We start from the raw sequence: 21,307 nt of genomic DNA, 5'->3' as shown, positions 1-21,307 counted from the left end.
AAACAATGTAAAGAGCAACAGGCATTTGCAAATTATGCCAAAAACTGAAAAACGTAAAATGGAGATTTTGTCTCAACAGCAGCATAAATATTGTCAGAACAAAACCCCGTATCTCTGTTTTTGTCGTTTGGCAATTGGCTGCTGGCCTCTGCATTGTGTGTAAATGTCATGATGAATGGACCAAAAGAAATGGCCCAAACTTACTTGGAAAAAATTCTGGTTCCATTGACTTCCATTAGAAGTAGAATATTTTTTTTTCTTCTCCTGTAAATTTATCATTTTGGAGATACAAGGTTTTGTTCCGACAACAGCGATATACGCAAAGAAAGTGGTTCTATATAGCACACAAAGAACATTTGCATGCTTAAATGGTTCTTTGCATGGTGAAATGGACGGTTCTTCAGATTGATGGAGAATGTGTTCTATATGGTTCTATGTAGCACCAAAGGGCTTCGTTTGTAACAATAAACACACACACACACATACATATATATATTTACATAGCACCAGCACCAAAAACCCCTGAAGAACCATCTTTTTAAAGAGTGTATATATGCATATATATAGCCCACTTCATTAAATCCACCTCCTTGTATTTACACTCATTTTCCATTTTATCAGCTTCACTGACCGTATAGTTTCACTTTGTAGTTCTACAGTTACAGACTGTAGTCCATCTGTTTCTCTGCATACTTTGTTACCCTGTTCTTCAATAGTCAATGGTCAGGACCCCCACAGGACCCCCACAGGACCCCCACAGAGCAGGTATATATATATATACCAGGGCTCTTATAGTCTTGACATTCCATTAGCTTTTATTTTTAAGTTTTCCATTTTAGTTTTTGGTTCCAGTTTAGTTTCAGTTCATCTTAAAGGTGCATTGATAGTTTTAGTTTATTTATGACTTTTCAGTTTTAGTTTTTAGTATTATGATGAATGCTGTTATGGTAGGTGTTTGATAAGGGCAAGATAAAATCGAAACAACGGTCGACTGAACTCGGCTCGGCTCCAGCTCTCCTTAAAGGTGGCTGAACACAGAAGGGATCCACTTCTGAACTCTCATTCACACACTGAAAACATGAAAATTACAGTTTTTTCCCAGTAATTCCAGTTAGTTTTAGTTTAGTTTTAAAGTGGACATTACAGAGTTGATCTAGTTTTCATGTTTTTGCACATTCTGTGAGTTTTTTTGCACGTATGAAATGAACCAGACCTCATTTATGAACTTTCCTGAACTCTGCCTCTCCTCACCTCACTGGTGTCCTCCTCGTACGTGCTGTCTGGGCTGCTACGATGTTCGTCTTTGCCGAAGCCGGTGTGACCGGCCGCCGTGGAGTCGAATTGGTGTGTGTGTTCGTAAACGACTCGTGTCTGCTCCTCGCCGTCCGCCCTGTACTGCAGGCCGGAGTTCATGAAGGACGGGGCGTAAACCTCAGCCTTCACCACACCGCCGAACTGCTCACGCTTACACTCCTGCTGCTCCGCGCTCACACACAGGTTCACCGGCACGGACTTCAGAACCTGCACATGATTATCCACTGACTCAGAGTCAACACCACTGCTGCTGCCCAGAACAGCACTTCTGAAACACACAAACACAGATATGTATGTATTATACACTCCTAAAAATGATGATTCTTCAGGGGTTCTTTAGTAACGAAAATGGTTCTATATAGAACCATGAACACTCAAAGAACATTTGCATGATTAAAGGGTTCTTTGCAGCATGAAAGGTTCTTCAGACTGACGGAGAATGTGCTGTAGACGGTTCTATATAGCACCCAAAAGGGTTCTTCTATTGTTATGATGTCAAACTCTTTTGGGGGCTATATAGAACCCTATTCAGAAAGGTTCTATATAGAACCGTCTATAGCACATTCATGCACATTTTCGATCAATCTGAAGAACACTTACACTTATACATTTACAAACTCACCAAGCACTTTATTAGGAACACCTTGTTTCTACGCTCATTGTCCATTTTATCAGCTCCACTTACTATATAGGTGCACTTTGTAGTTCTACAGTTACAGACTGTAGTCCATCTGTTTCTCTGATACTTTGTTAGCCCCCTTTTACCCTGTTCTTCAGTGGTCAGGACCCCCATGGACCCTCACAGAGCAGGTACTATTTGGGTGGTGGGTCATTATCAGCACTGCAGTAACACTGGCGTGGTGGTGGTCTGTTAGTGTGTGTTGTGCTGGTCTGAGTGGACTTCTACAAGGTGGACCAACAACACAGGTGCGCCTAATAGAGTGGACAGTGAGTGGACACAGTGTTTAAAAACTATTTAAACTATTTGTACTTATAAGTGGAGCTGATAAATTGGATAATGAGCATAGAAACAAGGAGGTGGTCATAATGTTATGCCTGATCGATGTATTCTTTCCTGTTCTTCAGTGGTCAGGACCCCCACAGGACCCCCACAGAGCAGGTATTATTTGGGTGGTGGGTCATTCTCAGCACCGCAGTAACACTGACGTGGTGGTGGTGTGTTTGTATGTGCGGTGCTGGTGCGAGTGGATCAGACACAGCAGTGCTGCAGTCTTTAACTGTAGAACTACAACGTGCTTCTATATGTTCAGTGGAGCTGATATAATGGATAATAAGTGTAAACACAAGCAGGCGTTCCTAATAAAGTGCTCAGTGAGAGTGTATATTATATATTTATCTATATCTATCTATATCTATCTATCTATCTATATATATATATATATATATATATATATATTCTGACCCTGCAGTCAACACAACAAAAAGCAGCTGCAAAACCTATAAACGACGTTTGAATGACTTTCTCCCACAGAAAAGAGGAGAAGGTTGATGTTACCTAATCTCTTCAAAAATATTGCCTGAAAATGAGTTATTTGTACTAGTCTACAACTATACTGTGTGTCTAAGGTCGAGTTTATGTGCACGTGCATGTAAATACTGACCTTTTCTCTTGTTCCTCTGTTATTTCCACCACTTTGGCGATGGGCATCACCCTTTTGTCTTTGGGCACCTACATTAGAAATCAGTATAGTTTAGTATAAAACAGCAGCGTAACTGATAATTATAATGAAGATCTAAGATTAATTGCGATGAGTCACATTTACCCAGTTTCCCTCTTACCCCCAACATATTTAATCAGTCGAGACATGTTTGTTGTCTTAAGTTTGCCCAATTAGTTTCAGCACTGGAGTTAATGTAGCTAGTAATGCTAGCTTATACCTCACCAGTTAGCATAGTGCTAAGTGCATACCCAAATCATCATATACTTGCTTTTAACTGCGTCGAGTTGTTCACTAATTTTCAGTAATAGACAATAATGCATCGTGTCATGAGGCCATTTAGCCAGCTAGCATGTCTATCCATTTTAAACAGGGAACAATTACTAATGTTACTGGCAGCATGTAACAGTGCAATTAGATTTATGTTGATCAGAACAACCTCCCGTAAACTATTATGGGCTATTTCACATTTAAAAAACTGACAGCTCCAGTCCTGAAATTTGATTGGCTGAGCCGCGTTCGAAGCCGTTGTAAAATCCACCATATACGCACACATATGACCACATCACAACAACTGAACTCTGTATCACTGCGCCACATCACGAAAAACCCTTCTGCTGTTAATGGAATAATCTTTGACTCTCATGCTGCTCACATGGAGCACCGAGTGAACTGATGAAGTAAGAACCCCTTTGTTTGTTTAAACTGAGGGGCTGACAACTTATGTTCTTAACTAGAACTGGGCTGGTCAGCTAGGTAACAGGCTAAAAGATAGCAAACATGCTAAATAACTCCATCCTTAATATCACAGGCTTGAATTAAAGTACTAACGGTGTAATTAACTGTACAACGGCAGTACAAAAGTCTAAAAATGTCACCTGACTGTCTTACACGCTTCAAATGTCCGTGTTTCAGTCAGAAGTCGCGTCAAACCCAGGTTGAATCCCAAACGGCTCCATACTCCCTAAATAGTGAGCTGTGTAACAATAAGTTTAGAAATTCCAGCTTCTGCTGTCAAACAGTGCACTGCCTTTCGAGTATGAATGTGGATGAATCCCAAATGACCTTTTTAGCGATATTTTGCATTGTTGGGCTGCAAGATCCAGTATTTAAACTCCTACGTAGTGCACTATGTAGGGAGCAGGGAGCCGTTTAAGATTCAGCCCCAGCGTGAGAAAAGTGGCATCGTCAGACTATAAAATAATTATCTAAAACATTGTGTATTTTAATATAGTTTATGTTGGCTGCCGTTTTATAAAAGAAATAAGCCACTTGAGGCCGTGCGTTACAGTGATTTTACCACAGCGAAGGGAGTTTTATTCCGCTTCGCTTTGTGCCTAAGAACACCCTTCCCATGATAAAATCACAGCAACCCACGGCCTCTTATTGCTTTATTATATGCTAGATAAACGACTGATTCACAGTACAAAGCAATGTTGCTACTACTGTTTCTGGTTGTACATCTGTGTATCTACTGAACTGCACTTTATTACTGCTTGTTCTGCTATATATATATATATATATAATGGATTATATATATACACACACCGATCAGGCCTAACATTATGCATTATGACCACCTCCTCACAGAGCAGGTACTATTTGGGTGGTGGATCATTCTCAGCACTGCAGTAACACTGACGTGGTGGTGGTGTGTTAGTGTGTGTTGCGCTGGTGTGAGTGGATCAGACACAGTAGTGCTGCTGGAGTTTTTAAACACTGTGTCCACTCACTGTCCACTCTATTAGACACTCCTACCTTGTCGGTCCACCTTGTAGATGTAAAGTCAGAGATGATAGCTCATCTGCTGCTGCACAGTTTGTGTTGGTCATCCTCTAGTTCTCATCAGTGGTCACAGGACGCTGCCCACAGGACGCTGTTAGCTGGATATTTTTGGTTGGTGGACTATTCTCAGTCCAGCAGTGACACTGAGGTGTTAAAAACTCCAGCAGCACTGCTGTGTCTGATCCACTCAGACCAGCACAACACACACTAACACACCACCACCACGTCAGTGTTACTGCAGTGCTGAGAATGATCCACCACCCAAATAGTACCTGCTCTGTGAGGGTCCATGGGGGTCCTGACCACTGAAGAACAGGGTAAAAGGGGGCTAACAAAGTATCAGAGAAACAGATGGATTACAGTCTGTAACTGTAGAACTACAAAGTGCACCTATATAGTAAGTGGAGCTGATAAAATGGACAATGAGCGTAGAAACAAGGAGGTGGTCAGAATGTTATGCCTGATGTGTATATATATATATATATGTATATATATTTACACTCAGTGTTCAAAGTAACATCATGCTATTTACACTTACACAATTATGTGCTATTTTATAATATTTCTTGATACTGATTCAGCTTTATTAGACAATATTTCAACCATAAAATTCATCTGCTTTTCTTCAAAGCTGTACTTCAGTTCATTCTTACCAACCACTCTTTCTCTCTCTTTCTCTCTGGGTTACTGTGACCTGTTTGATTTGTCATCAGCAGGACAGCAGTGCCCCTCTATCCTCTAACTATCTGGGCTCCTGGCTTATCAACTACATTTGGGTTAAGGGGGCTTAATTTTTTTTTGCTCAATTATTCTTTTAAGGAGCTGGAAATATTAACATTTACATATAAATTTAGTCTCTCAATACTGTACATGTGAATTGTTTTCAGAGAAAATATAACAACACATGATAAACAGTGTAGTAGTGTGAGGCAAAGCCCACAGCAGCCACTGTGAGCTCGTTGGTGTGGCTGGCCTTTGAATAATGCGGTTTCGGTCACTGTGAGTGTTGGTCTTTATTTAGTTCATGCTCAGATGTGTACCACAGATTAGCCTCCGTACAGGAAGTAAAAAAGACAGGGGAAGTTTGTGGTAGGTGAAATTCCTTAATTAAAAAATCTGATTACAATATTCTTTTTGTTCCTGTTTGAAGTGAATAACTCCTTTATATGAAACAGTTATGGAGTTATTACCTAAAATAATCATAAGCACAGGAGGACTGAGCTGTCTCCAAGCCACGTTCCTACGCAACTAATCGCTGAAAGAGGTTCTGTGGGTTCTAATATCATGATTAGATTTGAGCGTTTTTGGTTTAGAATGTAAGAATATGGACAATAACAACAATTAACCACATTTTGCCATTTTTACTGTCATGTAGAACTTCTACTTTTTTAACATCGTCTAAGACTTGACTCAATTCTGACTCTCCAGTCACCACATTCAGATCAGGGTTGCCAGATTGGGTGATTTTCTGCCAAACCGGGGTGGGTGCAGGGTTTTTACTGTGCAAGGTTTTGGTTGGATTGAGTAGATTAAAAAAATGCTCAAAACCTGAGCTTTTTGTTATGATTTTGGAAGGTTTTAAATAATGGATCCCACAGAGTGATCAGGACTCTGTGTTACTGTATTAAGCACAACTGGCAGATAAATCTAGGCCTTTTAGTACATAAATATGAGTAATTAACAAGGCTATTGACATCATGTTAGTTGTAAATGCTCTGTTTTAATTGTTACTGTGCTGACCTTCCAGTATTTTTTAGGTTTTTAACAGTTATGTGGAAAATATTAAATTAATAAAAATTTTTCAGAACATAACATTATGAAACAATCTGCTCTTTCTGTGGTGTACAGTATATTACCACTGACTAGGAATGTTAATGATAAAAAATGTACTATTGCCTGAAAAATATATACATGTTCAATTAAAAATTTCAGTTACAATGTTAATTTAATTTCTGATAAAAAAACTGACATTTAAATAAGCCGGTTTAAACTATGCATATGAATTGTAGACTAGTTTTGATCAGGCTGTATATGTTGGTTAATTTGGGCTAATAACATGAGGTAAATGTAGGACAGACTACATTACATTACTGTTTTGTTTATTAATGTTAAGCTGTGTTTTTTCATTCAATAAAGCCTAAAGCCTTGTTTATATAAAACACAGTGCTGTGTTTGATGTTTCCACTGATTGTATCCATGATTTTAGGCTTGTTCGTTAACAATTAATCACATACTAATAATGGTCGGTTATTGGTTCTGATGTATGTATCTGAATTTATTGAATAAACTCAAAATCCATTCGTCACCTTTATAACAGAAGTCTATGTGCAGTCACTGAAAAATGTTACAATATTACTCTAAACCAGGGCTGCCCAATACTGACCCATGACTGGCCTTCCTGAAAGTCACCCATCCCTTCACCTATGTATCGCAGCTGTCGAAAGAAAACCTTGTATCACCATTTTTGACTTTTTTCAGTTTTGACATAATTTGAAAATACCTGTTGTCCTTTACATTGTGTGTAAATTTGATGATGAATGGACCAAAAGAAACGGCCCAGAATGACTTGTTAAAAAGTCTAGTTCCATTGACTTACATTAGAAGTAAAGTAGGTTTTTTCCTTCTCCTGTAAAGGTATCAATTTGGAGATACGAGGTTTACTTTCTCAAAACCTTAATCTGAAACCTGACTATATTCATTTATACACTGTTTTGTTTTTAGGTCCTCAGCCCACCACAAACATCGCAATCTGGCCCCTCTCTAGACAAAGTTTTGGCACCCCTGCATTAACCACCTGAAACCAAACATCTCCATTCTGAAAATTTGGCGACGACCCCTCAAACTTGTTTACATCTGCCACCAGATGAGTTAGTTTGTGCACGCCCACGTTCACCACAGTGAGACGTATCAGCGGGCAGAATCAGAGCTTTCTGTGAGTTATCGTGTTTCCTATCACTGTATAAAAGATGCACAAGGCAGGAGCGTGTGAGCTCACTCAGAGCGCAGTTCAGGTCTGTAAGTTTTTATAATTTGGGATAATCGGAATCAGCAGATTTTTGCAGTCTGGCCCCCCTCTAGAAGAAGTTTTGGCACCCTTGCTTTAACCCTATGGAAAGAAGCGACTCGCTGGTGATCCATGCTGAGAATTTGGCAACGGCCCCTTAAGCTTGTTTACATCTGCCACCAGAGGAGTTACAGCTTGTGCTGTAATTTTTTTATTTTGATATATTGACAGATTGACAATTTTATGATGTAAATAATAAGGGCACTTGCGCTGTATTTGAATGCAGCTCCAACACCCGAACTAAAATGTTTTGATTCGTGTTATTTAAATAGGCAACCGATTTAAAATCGAAAAGTTTTAAACGGCAGTTTTTCCCATAAAAGAGAAAATAATGTTGTTTATATAATTACATATATTTTGGCTAATTTGGCTAAAAAAGTGCTGGAAATGTGCTAGTGTGTTTCATGTGTTATTTAGCCCACATAGCGTCAGCCTCGGATACAAAAACCTTAATAAAATTGGCCAAAAAATTGTCCATCGGCCAATTTGGCTTTAAAGAAACAGGAATCAGAATCAGCCGTAAAATCCCTAGTTATTATTGATTTGTGTCTAAGTAATGATAAAACATGACTGATATGCAAATTATGTTGCTATTTATGTGTTTGTTTGTTTGAAAATGTTTGAAAATTGTTTAAAAAAACAGGATCTTTCAGCTTTGATTGATCACCTTCTTTGCATATGAAATAAACACAACAACATTCAGAAATCTGCAATATTAAAAGAGAACAGCAGATTAAACGGCAGAAAAAGACACATTTTTGCTTTCAAGGGTTAAAACAATCTGGCAGTCCTGCTGCTGATTTATTTTTACCACCCCACCCCACCCTTCCCCACCCCCAGTAATGTGCAGTGGTGGTCCCGACCTTGTAGTACTCGTAGAGGAGCCCCAGAGCTGCAGCGCTGTCCTCGTCTCCGTTGATGCTCATCATGGCTTTAGTGGCGGCGGTCAGCGGGTTCTCCAAGTACGATCTCCAGGCTTCATCCTCGCTTGTGTAGGCGCGCCGCCCGTGGAGCGACGGCTCGTTGGGCACCACCACCACCAACCTTTTACTGTCAAACACATACACAATACATACATACTGTCAGAAAGTCCTACCAGGTTAAAGTGAATGATACACCTACATAAAAATGGAAAATCAACATTATAGAGTCTCTGAACAAAGATCACTACAGTTTCTCATTAGACTGAAAGGGAATTTTACCAGTACTCTGTAATGCTTGTCCAATCTAGCAACAGTTGCCAAGGAAAATGGCATTTGTGGGCAGAGTATGGATAAATCTGGTTAAATGAGCCTTTATATGTATAAAATGTCCTATTCTGAATGCAGGACGTTGTCAAAAATCACATATTTCATTAAACTAAATTAAATTAGCATTAATTAGTTAACTAGATTACTAACTGAGGGTAAACAAACGTATAATGCATGCATTTTAACAGAATTTGCATAACCACTAAGTTAAACCAGTGCAAAACAAAAAATTCCAAGAAAAAAGTCCAGATTGTTGTCTTACATTCCGCATTTAGCCTGTACATTTTTACATGCACGTACGAACGAAGCCTATCTGATAGATCTGTATGTAAATGTCGTACTCTTTGCATGCTGGTGAAAGCAGGCCTGCGCACTGCTGCTTTTGTAATCCGCATGTAGTTTAATCTCTCTGTAATCAGCCACGCTGCCTTCAATACTCATTAATATCCTTATCTTATCAGAGCCGTGTTTGTAGGTTTGATCACAGCTAATCAAACACACACTAGGCCAAGTTTAAACAGCCATGAGGTCCCTTATTGTGAGTTATGCAGGCTTTTGGTCAAAAAAAACCTGTGTGTCTAAAGTAATCGTTCACTAAACAATCGGACGTGCACAGTTTTCCCTCTTTCCCCAAATGTCTGGGTAAGTTTGATTTGTTCAGTGAACTGTTCCTTTAAGATAAGATAAGATAAAATAATCCTTTATTAGTCCCACAGCAGGGAAACTCACAGCGCTACAGCAGCAAAGGGAGAGCAAGGCACTCAAGAATGGAGTAACAAGAAGAGAATTAACAAACAAGGTAATTAACCTTATTAATTACTTAACACGATTACAGTTTGTTACTTATTACTGTATAGACAATATATATAATACTAAAGATAAAAAATATAAACTCTATCCTTCACAAAAAAACAATGTAAACGTTATAAAAAATTCTTTACACTATAAGAATACACCAATCAGGCATAACATTATGACCACCTCCTTGTCTCTACGCTCACTGTCCATTTTATCAGCTCCACTTATAAGTATAAATAGTTTAAATAGTTTATAAACACTGTGTCCACTCACTGTCCACTCTATTAGGCGCACCTGCGTTGTTGGTCCACCTTGTAGATGTAAAGTCCACTCAGACCAGCACAACACACACTAACACACCACCACCACGTCAGTGTTACTGCAGTGCTGAGAATGATCCACCACCCAAATAGTACCTGCTCTGTGAGGGTCCATGGGGGTCCTGACCACTGAAGAACAGGGTAAAAGGGGGCTAACAAAGTACGCAGAGAAACAGATGGACTACAGTCTGTAACTGTAGAACTACAAAGTGCACCTATATAGTAAGTGGAGCTGATAAAATGGACAATGAGTGTAGAAACAAGGAGGTGGTCATAATGTTATGCCTGACCGGTGTATTTTACTAGTATTGCACATGGAATACTGCCAATGGAGTATTGATTATACTGCACATGGGTACAGGAGGGAACCCATGAGAACTGGGTTAGCAGGTGAATCGCTGAATTCTCACAGGTAACTAAATGTTCTGCTAGGCTAGTGCTGGGTGATGTCGTCTAAACCTGCATTTAAATACTGGATCCTGCAGCCCAACAGAGCAAAATACAGAAACATTTGGGACTCAAAAACGTCCACACTCGATAAATGATGCACTGTTTGGCTGTAGAGGCTAGAATTTCTAAACTTTCATAGCTAGAACACTATTTAGGGAGAACAGAGCCGTTTGGGATTCAGTCTGGGTTTGACGTGAAACATGAACATTTGAAGAGTGTGAGACATTCAAGTGACATTTTTTAGACTTTTATACTGCAGTTTTACAGTAAATCAGACTGTAAGTGCTTTAATTCAAGCCTGTGATATTAATGATGGAGCTGTTTAGGCTGTTGGCTCTTTTAGCCTGTTAGCTAGCTGACCAGCCCAGTTCTAGTTAAGAACATAAGTTGTCAGCCCCTCAGTTTAAACAAACAAAGGGGTTCTTACTTCATCAGTACACTCGGTGCTCCATGTGAGCAGCATTAGTCAAAGATTATTCCATTAACAACAGAAGGGTTTTTCATGATGTGCCGCAGTGATAGAGTTCAGCTGCTGTGAGGCGATCAGTGTGCGTATAATCTGTTTCTTGCATTCTGTTAACTTACTCGTGTTAAAACACTGAATCATTTTTACAGTGCAGTGATTTCATAGATACATTTATATGGATGATTCTACTGAACTGGTTCAAAGTCAGAGCTGAAAACACATTTGGGACTTTTAACTGATTTCGGACTTTAAATTTCTTTTCTTTGAGCGACGCTACACCTTAACTATGTTTATTTTATTGAAACTAATTATGAAATACTGAATTTTTTTCAAATGTTTCAGTAGTGAGTGTTTCGGCTGTGACAATTTTAGTTAATTTTGAGCTCAGAAATGCAGCTTTGACCAGCAAACAAAAAAATAAAAAAAATCATCATATTTTTCATTGAAACACTATAAAATACTGAACTGCAGAAAATATCACGATTCTTAATGTTCCACACTGATTTTCAGACTTTGGGACACATTTACTTCAAAACAAAGGGATCTAACTGTTCACCATGTGGACATGAGGGACAGGAATGCAGCCTCACTCCCTGCTCTAAAATGCAGGGGTGGGGCTAAAATAAGGCTCCGCCCACATACTAAACTGCTTGTGTTACAGTAGTGACACGAAAATGTGGGACAGCCCTTTTTTAGTAAAACTTTTTTTAATTAAAAAAAATTAAAAAAAAAGATTTAAAAAGATATTTAAAAACAACATTAAATTACATTAAACCAAAAAAAATTTAAATGTTATTTTCAGAAGTGTAAATTTAGGGGTTAGCGTTTGGGACAGACACCTCCCAATGGAAAGTACCCTATAAATTATGATTTTATATATATTTAGCTTATTACTAACTCTGTTAATACCTTGGACTTAAATAAATCATAACAAAATCCTAGTAAATGTTTAAAGTCTGAATCCTTCATTGTTTTTCAAAATAGCTTTTTACTGTGGGAGCGCAGTGTGAACTAATTCGGTAGAATTGTCCGTATATGTCTTTATGCTTCTATGTAATTTTTAAAGATGTTTTTAAAAGCGTCCTTGATCGTTTTACCCAGTAAAGTCATCTTTGAAAAGCTCTATATGGTGTGTTGCTTTTCAGTTTAGCCAATTTTTATTGTTTTAAAGCCCTGTTTGCTCGATGAATTTCCAAAATAACTGGCAGATTACTCCATTTAATTCATTTTATTCAGGCAAACTTCACCCTTGTGTGGGGTTGGTGTGTTTGTTACTCAGTGGTCTGGTGGACCCACCACATTATTGTCTGTTTAAATCAATACAGCCATAACAATTTATGTAAAAATACCAGATGTTTAAAATATCACAAGTGTCCAGCGTAGGGTTCTCCTTTAGCAGCTGTAGCCAGTCAGCAGCCTGTCCATGTTGTCCACCCTCACACACACACACACACACACACACACACACACACACACACACATATACAAACACATACACAAACAGACACACACACACTAACAGCAGGCCATGTAGGAGGAGAACAGAGTGAAGGACACAGCACCTCCACACATTCACTCCCTGCGGGTTCAGCCCAACACCACATGTGTAATATAAATGTGTGGGGGGTGAACAGAGTGAAGACACTGAAAATGGGTGATTTTATATGTTCTTCACAGAAAATGAGCAAAGGACAAGAATCTGAGGCTGATATAATAATAAATCACATATTTTTCTCTTTTGGTAAACAATAAACGGGTTAAATATTATCTAATACAACAATATATTTGGAAAATAATACTGTGATATTGGATTATATCACACAGCACTGCTCAGCGCCACTTTTCCAAGACAGCTTTTGTTCTTGTGTTCCTCTAATAAGTCACTAATAGAGCTAATTTTGGGGTTTGGGTCCTGGACCACCAATTACAGACACGTTTCCTCCGCAGCCAGCTGGCAGTCGTGTGCCTTTCTCAGACACCTGCTGAGTCAGATCACAGACTGGGCTTAGAGACTTTGATGTAGAAAGCCAAAAAACACCCGCTACACGGGTAATTTAGGCCGCAAAGGCAGAGAGTTAATGCCACGAGTGAGCGCCGTGCTGGACGCCTTATATGGACTTAATAATAACACTGAGAAAAGTGTGGATTTACTGAATGCAAATGTGTACATTACAAAAATACATTACTCTATATCATATTGAAGCAATACAACACGAGAGAGAGTGCGTTATCACCAAATAACATCATGGCTGTGATTTCTATTGCTTTTATACAACAGTTAAATAAATAAAGTAATAAATTAATAAACTGGGCCGTGAACGCGGCGTTTAATATGTTTTAATGTTCGCAGTTCCTTCACCAAATTATAGTTCCTTAACAAGCAGCTTGTTGCTACGTCAGCGTAACGAGCTCCGCCCACTCGCTGCACAGCCGGCAGTTCGTTCTCCAGCTCCTTACACTAAATTCCCAAACTGTCATCACCACTGAGCAGCTTTTCAGTCGGCAGCTGTGACAGAAGAACAGCTGAACAACCTGGAATCAGCCAGAAATGAACCCAACACCATTCGCCAAACTAAATGGGCTGTAAGATGCTTTACAGACTGGCTGGAACAAAACAACATTAATACTGATCTGGCAAAAACTGACAAAACTGAGCTGAACTTGATATTGCGTCAGTTTTATGGATCAGTCTGATTTGGTCAGACTGATGATCAGACTACACGTTTGGCGAGTGGTGTTGCGTTCATTTCTGGCTGATTCCAGGTTGTTTAGCTGTTCTTCTGTCACAGCTGCCGACTGAAAAGCTGCTCAGTGGTGATGACAGTTTGGGAATTTAGTGTCGTCTCATCTTCGGAGTCTGACCAAATCGGCTGTCGGTCAAATGTGATCTTAAAAGTGTCCATTTTCTGTTTGTGGCAAAGTAAGAAGTAAAAACGTTCGAATGTCTTGAGCGTCTCCTACAGCTGTCAAAGTCGTTGCTTAGCAACGGCGTCTCAGCGAAGTGATACAGCGTTTGTGAAAAAAACGTGAGGTTAACCGTGAGCCACCATACAGATTTATGAAATTCCACCACCAGCACACCTGATTTAGTTTAATGAAGTGTTGATTAGATAAACCAGGCACTGGATGATAACTCTAAAAATATACTGGATGTCCTCGAGGAGGAGAGGTTTGGAAGTGGTGAAACAAAAACACTGGCACACATCAAATCACCACTTATTGTACTAATTAATTGTTATTTTTTATAGCTAATATTATATTTAAGTAAATAAACACTTACTGACCCATCAAATAATCCAACATGCCTGAAACGTTTGCATAGTACTGTATACACAGTAATATATTCTAGATACTGTTATATATTTCATTGATGTGGAAAGGATGAGCACATCTGAATCAGGTGAATACAGTGCAGCACTTTTCTCACAGTAAAGACAAAAGCTCGCACACTTCCTCTATTTTGTCACACTTAACATGTTTAATGTCGGAAACAAAACTAAAAGCCCTGGCGTTAGATTATTAATCCTAAATGTGGGCCATTTATCTGCCAGAGCACTAGAATTCACTAGAATTCAGACAGAAACGTCTGTTTAGCTACATTAAAAGTATTGTTAACACAGGCTGAACTTCAATAACTCCTTATTTACTATTCAGTAAACTATTACCATTTTATATATTCAGAAATTACCAGCCCCCAACTGAGGCCATATAACTCCACTCTGTATCATGTCTCACACATTCATCTCTTTTTTGCTATTTTTCATACATGTGTGACTTAATAAACCTGATTCTCATAATCTTAGCACGTATTATTCAGTAAATACTACTATGAATTATTCAGCATTAAGAATTACTCAGCAACCACTACAAATATTTTGGTTACTATTAATTATTCAGAAACTACTATGAATTATTAAGTATCTACTGTGAATTATTCAATATTCACCGTGAATTATTTAACATCCACTATGAATTATTCAGTATCTACTATGAATTATTCACTATCCACTACAAATTATTTAGTAACTACTATTAATTATTCAGCAACTACTATGAATTAATCAGTATCTTCTAAGAATTACTCCATATCTACTATGAATTATTCAATATTCACTATGAATTATTTACTTTGCACAATGCATTATTTAATATCCACTATTAATTATTCAACATCCACTATGAATTATTCAGTATCTACTATGAATCACTAATTATCTACCATGAATTATTCAGTGATAACTATGATATTCAGTATCTACTATTAATTATTCAGTAACTCATGTTAATTACTCAGTATATACTAGAAATTCAGCATAAATTCTGAAAGATTCAGTACCTACTATGACATTAAAATATGCATTCTGTACTTCTGAGAGTGAAGAATTGAAAAGTGGATCCACAAACAGACCCACAGAGTTTAACGAGAATAAAATAATTAAATTATATTAAATTAAATTCAACTAGGCTCTTATTAAGTGAGGTAAATATGGTCTTCTACACGTTTCTCGCCAGTAACACAGCAGGTTGGCATACGTTCACAGCACTGAGCTCTGTGGTCAGATGTAGGCGGTATCATTGTGAATGTTTTAGGTTTAGTAATAGTTCACTGACTGGTTTAAGGGGTTTAATAAACATTACTCAGTGTCGGTCAGCATATCTAGCCTGGGGACTATCAGATAAGAAAAAAAAAACAAGCCTGTAGCCTCTGCAAACTTCATGAGGGCAAAAACACATCCGTGCAGTATAAACATATTTCCTTACTTTCCCTTCAGGTCTGGTTGGCAGACAGAAAGAGTGTAAAATCATCAAAGCACAAATAACAAAGGTTAAATATAAAGAAACAATCAAAAAACACTGATTCCCCATCTGATATATGGCCATATATGCACATATATCATAGGGGTCAGACAAATATTTCAAAATATACGTACAAATATGTTGTGCACATAATATTAAATTATTAAATGTGAACAATGTTATCATTTACTTTATGTTTTAATGACTTCATTGCATTTTATACTAACTTTGAAAGAAAAAAAAGACATTGCATGTCTAAATCTTCTGAAAAAATGACAAAAATTAAATGTACTTCATATCTGTTGAGCTATTCATATTCATATGCATATGCATACTATATTATGTACAAGCTTGGACAACCAAAAACCTTGTATAAAACAGGATGCCGGCATGTATGACCAATAGCCTATGTGTCATCCATAAATGAATAATATTTTCTTTCATATATATGTTCAATATATGTGTTACACTTGTACGTATGTTAATGTATGACTGAAATGTATGTTCAAAATGGCCAATTTCAAATAGGTTGGCATATGTATCACACATACGTACATATGTGACAAATATAAGCTGGATATCTATATTGAAATCTATATATGTCATATTTCTGAAACTTGTATATGGGTCAAATTATTCAATGTTAGAGAAGCATTCTGGACATACATAAACTCTGCACTGGCAATTAAAGAAAAATCCAGTGAACAGCTTCAAGTTTGTAAAAATACACGGACTAAATTATAAATTTATGAAAATACAGTCAGCTAGCTAGGTTTACCTAATAAAGTAGATTAACCTTAGATTAATGTCAGCACTTTCTTCTCAAGAAAGCTGTTTAAATTTGTTTACAGTTACAGAAATCAGCCGAAAAGTCAAATTAACGCTAAAATTGAACAATTAAACTGTTTAACTTGTTGTAGTCGATCGGTTTAGCTTAAAAATCCGTTTTTTGTTTAGCAAAAAAGTGGCGTTTTGGAGAACAGTTGGCCTCAAAATGCTCACAACAACCAAAACAAAACTGCTGCCAAAAGCAGAAAAGAGCGCCAAAACGGCCAAAACTGGACCAAAACGTCTCAGCAAAGCACCAGTTTAGCTTTAGGGTGATTAAAAATAAACGTTTCTTAGGTTTAATCTCGAAAATAAGGCTGCTAAGCTGCTAAATGGAGTTGTTTTCCAATTAGCAAAGCTCAGCTTCTTATTCGCCAGCATTCCGTTCGAATTTCTCCGTTCCACCTTAAATGGTGCAGCAGTTACACTCTGACGGCTCAGGCGCCAGAATGGAACTGCTGCACCATTTAAGGTGGAACGGGAAAATTCGAACAAGAAGCTGGCGAATAGGAAGCCAACTCCAGCCAGTCTCCGTGTATCAGCATGCAGTCAGTCAGTCACTTACTTGTCTGTCTCCTGTGACATTATTTTCTCTTCCTCCACTCGGTTCTCTTCCTTGTGAAACTGGACTTTCAAGTCGGTGCAGGTAACAGAAGACAGATGAGAGAGTGAGAGAGAGAGGTGCCAGAACCTGGGCTACAGGTAAGACTGCTTTTCCTGCCCTGCTTACTTTCCCCAGGTAGGCAACGCATACACCTCACCTCACCTCACCACCCCCCCACACCCTTGTGCCTCACCTCAAACAAGGTTATACAGAATTATCCTCCAATATTTGACTCTCTAAAAGCATAAACACAAACATTCAGGCCTAAAATCTACTACTCAGTCTTCAAGTTACTATATTAACATTGCTTTACTTTGCCCAAACTTTGATTTTTTTCCTTTCTTTTGTGTTTGGGTTCAAGGAGGGACGAGCCCAAGCCCTGACTGGCCGGCCTGCTCGGATCCTCTGCCCTGATTGGCTGTCAGGAGAACAGGTAAGGCCCACCTCACCTGTAGGCATGCACTGAAAATGCAGGGAAGCGCCAACTTCCCGCCGTCTCGAATATCAACACAGGCTCTCTTTTTCTGACGCACTTCAGTTTGGCCCGCCTTTATCTGTACACGCTTAAAAGAGAGGGTTCTTTAAGGGTTCTTTAGTAAAGGGAACGGCTCCATTTTGAACCATGAGTTCTATATAGAACCATTTACATGCTTAAATGATTCTTTGCATGGTGAAATGGTTCTTCAGACTGATGGAGAATGTGCTGTATATGGTTCTAGCACCAAAAAAGGGTTCGGTTATTGTTATGATGTCAAGCATGTAACAGTAGAAGAACTCTTTTTGGTGCTATAAAGAACCCTTTTCAAAAGGTGCTGTATGGAAGCATGTATAGCACATTCTTCGTCAATCTGAAGAACCATTGCACTACGCAGAGAACTAAGTGGTTCTTTGGGTGTTCATGGTTCTATGTAGAATCATTCACTTTACTAAAGAACATCTTGAAGAACCATGTTTTTAAGAGTGTAAGCATTCAGTGAAAACACAGGGCAGTGTTGACCTCTGACCAGAGCGATGTCGGTGCCGTCTCGGGTGTCACCGTGGGACCTTGTTTGGCCGAGTTTGGTTTGTTTCCACAAGGTAGAACATTAAATCTCTCTCATCAAGTTCTAACGCTGAGATGAGGGTCAGTTTAAAAATGCAAAGCTGCATCTTTCCTGCTGACGCTGGTGTAATAAACAATGAGGTCGGATATGCATGAAAGCCCAAGGCCTAAAATAATGAAATGCAAACCTTTCCTAGGTGATGAATTTTAAATGTGCCCTGCAGCTATGAGGCTAATGTTGCTAACAAGTCGTGGAAGCATATACCAGAGAACTTGTAGAGAGGAGAACCACCGCTCTGTAATGTCTTCCGGGTTTCTCAAACACTAGAGGGCGCTCCCAAGTGAGTCCAAAGTGAATGGGTTGATATGGAGCATTTGAGCAAAACCATAGTTTATGAAAGCTTAAACATTTTTAATAAACAAATTCATTTATATCCTGAATGCAGAACAGCATAAAACATTTTAACACCGCTGTTATATTTTAAGAGCTTTTAAACTCGAGTTATAGGAGTTTAAAACAGTGCCTCATGTACGTTCATGACGTCTGTGAGCGCGAACAGCCAATGAGCTGCTCCACTTGCCAACCAATCAGAACTCAGTATCAGTAATGTTAGCATCTAGCTGCCTAAAACCTGTTTACTGTAGAAAAAGGAAACATACAGGTGAGATTTCTTTGTTTTTTTAGTGAAATCCATCCTTCTACTGTCTAAAATTAAAGGAAAGTTCTGGTTCAGTGATTAGAAACTATTTTAACTTTTCATTTTTAGCCGTTGAGCTCCATTCACCCCCGTTCATTGAGGACTCGTTCGTGGGCGCCCTCTGCTGTTTAGTAGTCCTGTTTTTGATATAACGAGGGAAATAGGAAGTGGCCAGACCCCTCATTAACCGGCTCTGCATATATATCTCACCTATTAGCATGATGCAAACTGCAGTCCTAAATCATCACTTGTGTGGAGGTGTTCAGCGTCTCTAATAGACTTGATTACGTAGTTTCTGACACTGTATGACTCACTGTTATCTATAAACATGGACTGAAGTACGGACAAAATTTAGGCTTCAGGATGGCTGCTACTCTGTTTGGCTATGCTAATGTACTTTAGTCCATGTTTATAGATGACACCTAGACATTAAGCATATATCGGTCCGCTGGCTTGATAAGGTGGGCACCCCACTGACTGTACGCCACTGCTGGTCCACCCTTGGACCACCTAGATTATTTTCCTGCATACAATGCCTAACTAGCTTTTAACCTCCTCAAACATATTTTAAATGCACACAGACTTTTATCTTGGAAAATAAACTAAGACAGCTATTACAAACAATTAAGAGAAAAAAGAAATAATGACTGGGCCTCATATAAAATGATTTAATTGAAAATGTTGTTGCTGACTCTGTGCTAGATAGTTACAGCTGTATAACCAGCTTTATTTATGATGTTACTGTTAAAATTATTTACTAAACTAATTTACAAAGGATAATGAAAGAAAGAAAAATTCAGGAAAAAGAAGTAAATTGGCCTGTGAGTGGAAATCAGGTTTATTTAAGATTTCTCAAGAACTCGTGAGATGTTTTAGCCATGCAGTGAGCATGATGCTAATTGGTTATGCTAATGCTAAATGGCACTTCCTAACTACATTAGCCTCGTTGCTCCAAAGAAAAACAAAAGAAGAAATTTTTAGAGACTATTAGAGACACTGAACGGCTCCACACAGTGATGATTTAGTTAGCACCATGCTAATTGGTGGAGTATTAATTTCGATTACTTGTTAGCTAGATTAGCCTGGTAGCTCCAGTGCTAAAACTAAAGAAGCAAACTTCAGACACCGAACATGTCTTGGCTGATCGACTACATTTGGGATAAACAGGTGGTGGAAACTGTGCAAACGCTTTAAAAACACGGCAATAAAAGTGGACATTGCTATGATTTAAAAGTAAAATAAAAGCACCTTATTTGATTCTTCTGTTCCCACAACTGCAGGGTTATTATTCAATATTAATACTTATAATTCAGTAACTACTATGAATTATTCAGTAACTACTATCAATTTCTACTATGAAGTTCTGTTTCAGCTAAACTGCACTGGATGAGATTTATTAGATTTAAATGCGCATATAATTATTGGTTTATTGTATTTTATTTGGTTTATTAATCAATGCATACTAATTGTGCCAGTTGCCAATTTTCAGCTGCCCACTCTCAGAAATAAAGGTAGTAAACTGTCACTGGGGCAGTTCCCCTCTTATCACTGGGGTGGAACCCTCAAGGGTCCATCTCAGTACCTTTAGTCAGGGAACATAACTGAACCATAATCCACTGAAATGATATGTTCTAAGCTGTACTGACTCCACACACCCCGTCTCGTCTCCAGGCTTTTATTTTACTGTTCTGTTTAAAACATTCGGTTATGAAAAGGTACAAATATGAACTTTTCACCTGGAAACACTTATTTAAGGGTCACAATCAGACCTTAAAACCACTGTTGGAGCTTTGAGGGAACATTAACACTGTTTGTACCTTGATGAACAAAAACCTTTATTTCTAACAGGGTAGTGCCTGTGGCCTGATGTCATTAGCCCAGACATAATGGACAATTATTTGCATAGTTTTGTCACTAACTGTGTTGAAATAGTTTATTCATGTTGAACTGATGGATGTATTTGAATGAAGTAAATTCATTGTTGTTACTTTGCTCAAAGGTGATATCACACACCCGCTCAGCACTGCATTCCTTCCTGAAAACTACGCTATCATGATGTAACATGCCCTCCAAATCAAACCGTAAACAGTCCGTTTCAGTTCCCAGACAGATCACTGAGTGACGAGGAGTGATCCGCCGAGCTGAGTGACGTTTTCCCACGGCTTTCACAGCTCCCTTTGTTCCAGAAATCAGGCACCAACATGCGCATCAG

General features: G+C 38.5%; 1 protein-coding gene across 5 annotated transcripts in view; it reads right to left on the bottom strand.

The window, feature by feature from the left end:
• grhl2b (grainyhead-like transcription factor 2b) overlaps nt 1-17,662 on the bottom strand; it is a 47,248-nt gene extending 29,586 nt beyond the window's left edge. For 2 of the 5 annotated variants that reach the window (XM_036565892.1, XM_036565896.1), the window contains exons 1-4: nt 17,317-17,522; nt 8,706-8,892; nt 2,937-3,004; nt 1,252-1,582 (exon numbers count right to left, since the gene is read on the bottom strand). In XM_036565892.1, coding sequence (XP_036421785.1) covers nt 1,252-1,582; nt 2,937-3,004; nt 8,706-8,892; nt 17,317-17,336 — 606 coding nt within the window. In that variant the 5' untranslated portion in view covers nt 17,337-17,522. Of the gene's footprint in view, nt 1-1,251; nt 1,583-2,936; nt 3,005-8,705; nt 8,893-17,316; nt 17,523-17,548 lie in introns of those variants that run through there. The other 3 variants (XM_036565893.1, XM_036565894.1, XM_036565895.1) reach the window with 3 other exon arrangements.
• Between the last annotated feature and the right edge of the window lie 3,645 nt (nt 17,663-21,307).

The sequence above is a fragment of the Colossoma macropomum genome, unplaced genomic scaffold, assembly GCF_904425465.1.
Source record: "Colossoma macropomum unplaced genomic scaffold, Colossoma_macropomum, whole genome shotgun sequence".
In the NCBI taxonomy this organism is placed as follows: domain Eukaryota; kingdom Metazoa; phylum Chordata; class Actinopteri; order Characiformes; family Serrasalmidae; genus Colossoma; species Colossoma macropomum.
Note: the sequence above shows the minus strand (reverse complement) of the source record. Positions and strands in the feature narration are given on the sequence as shown.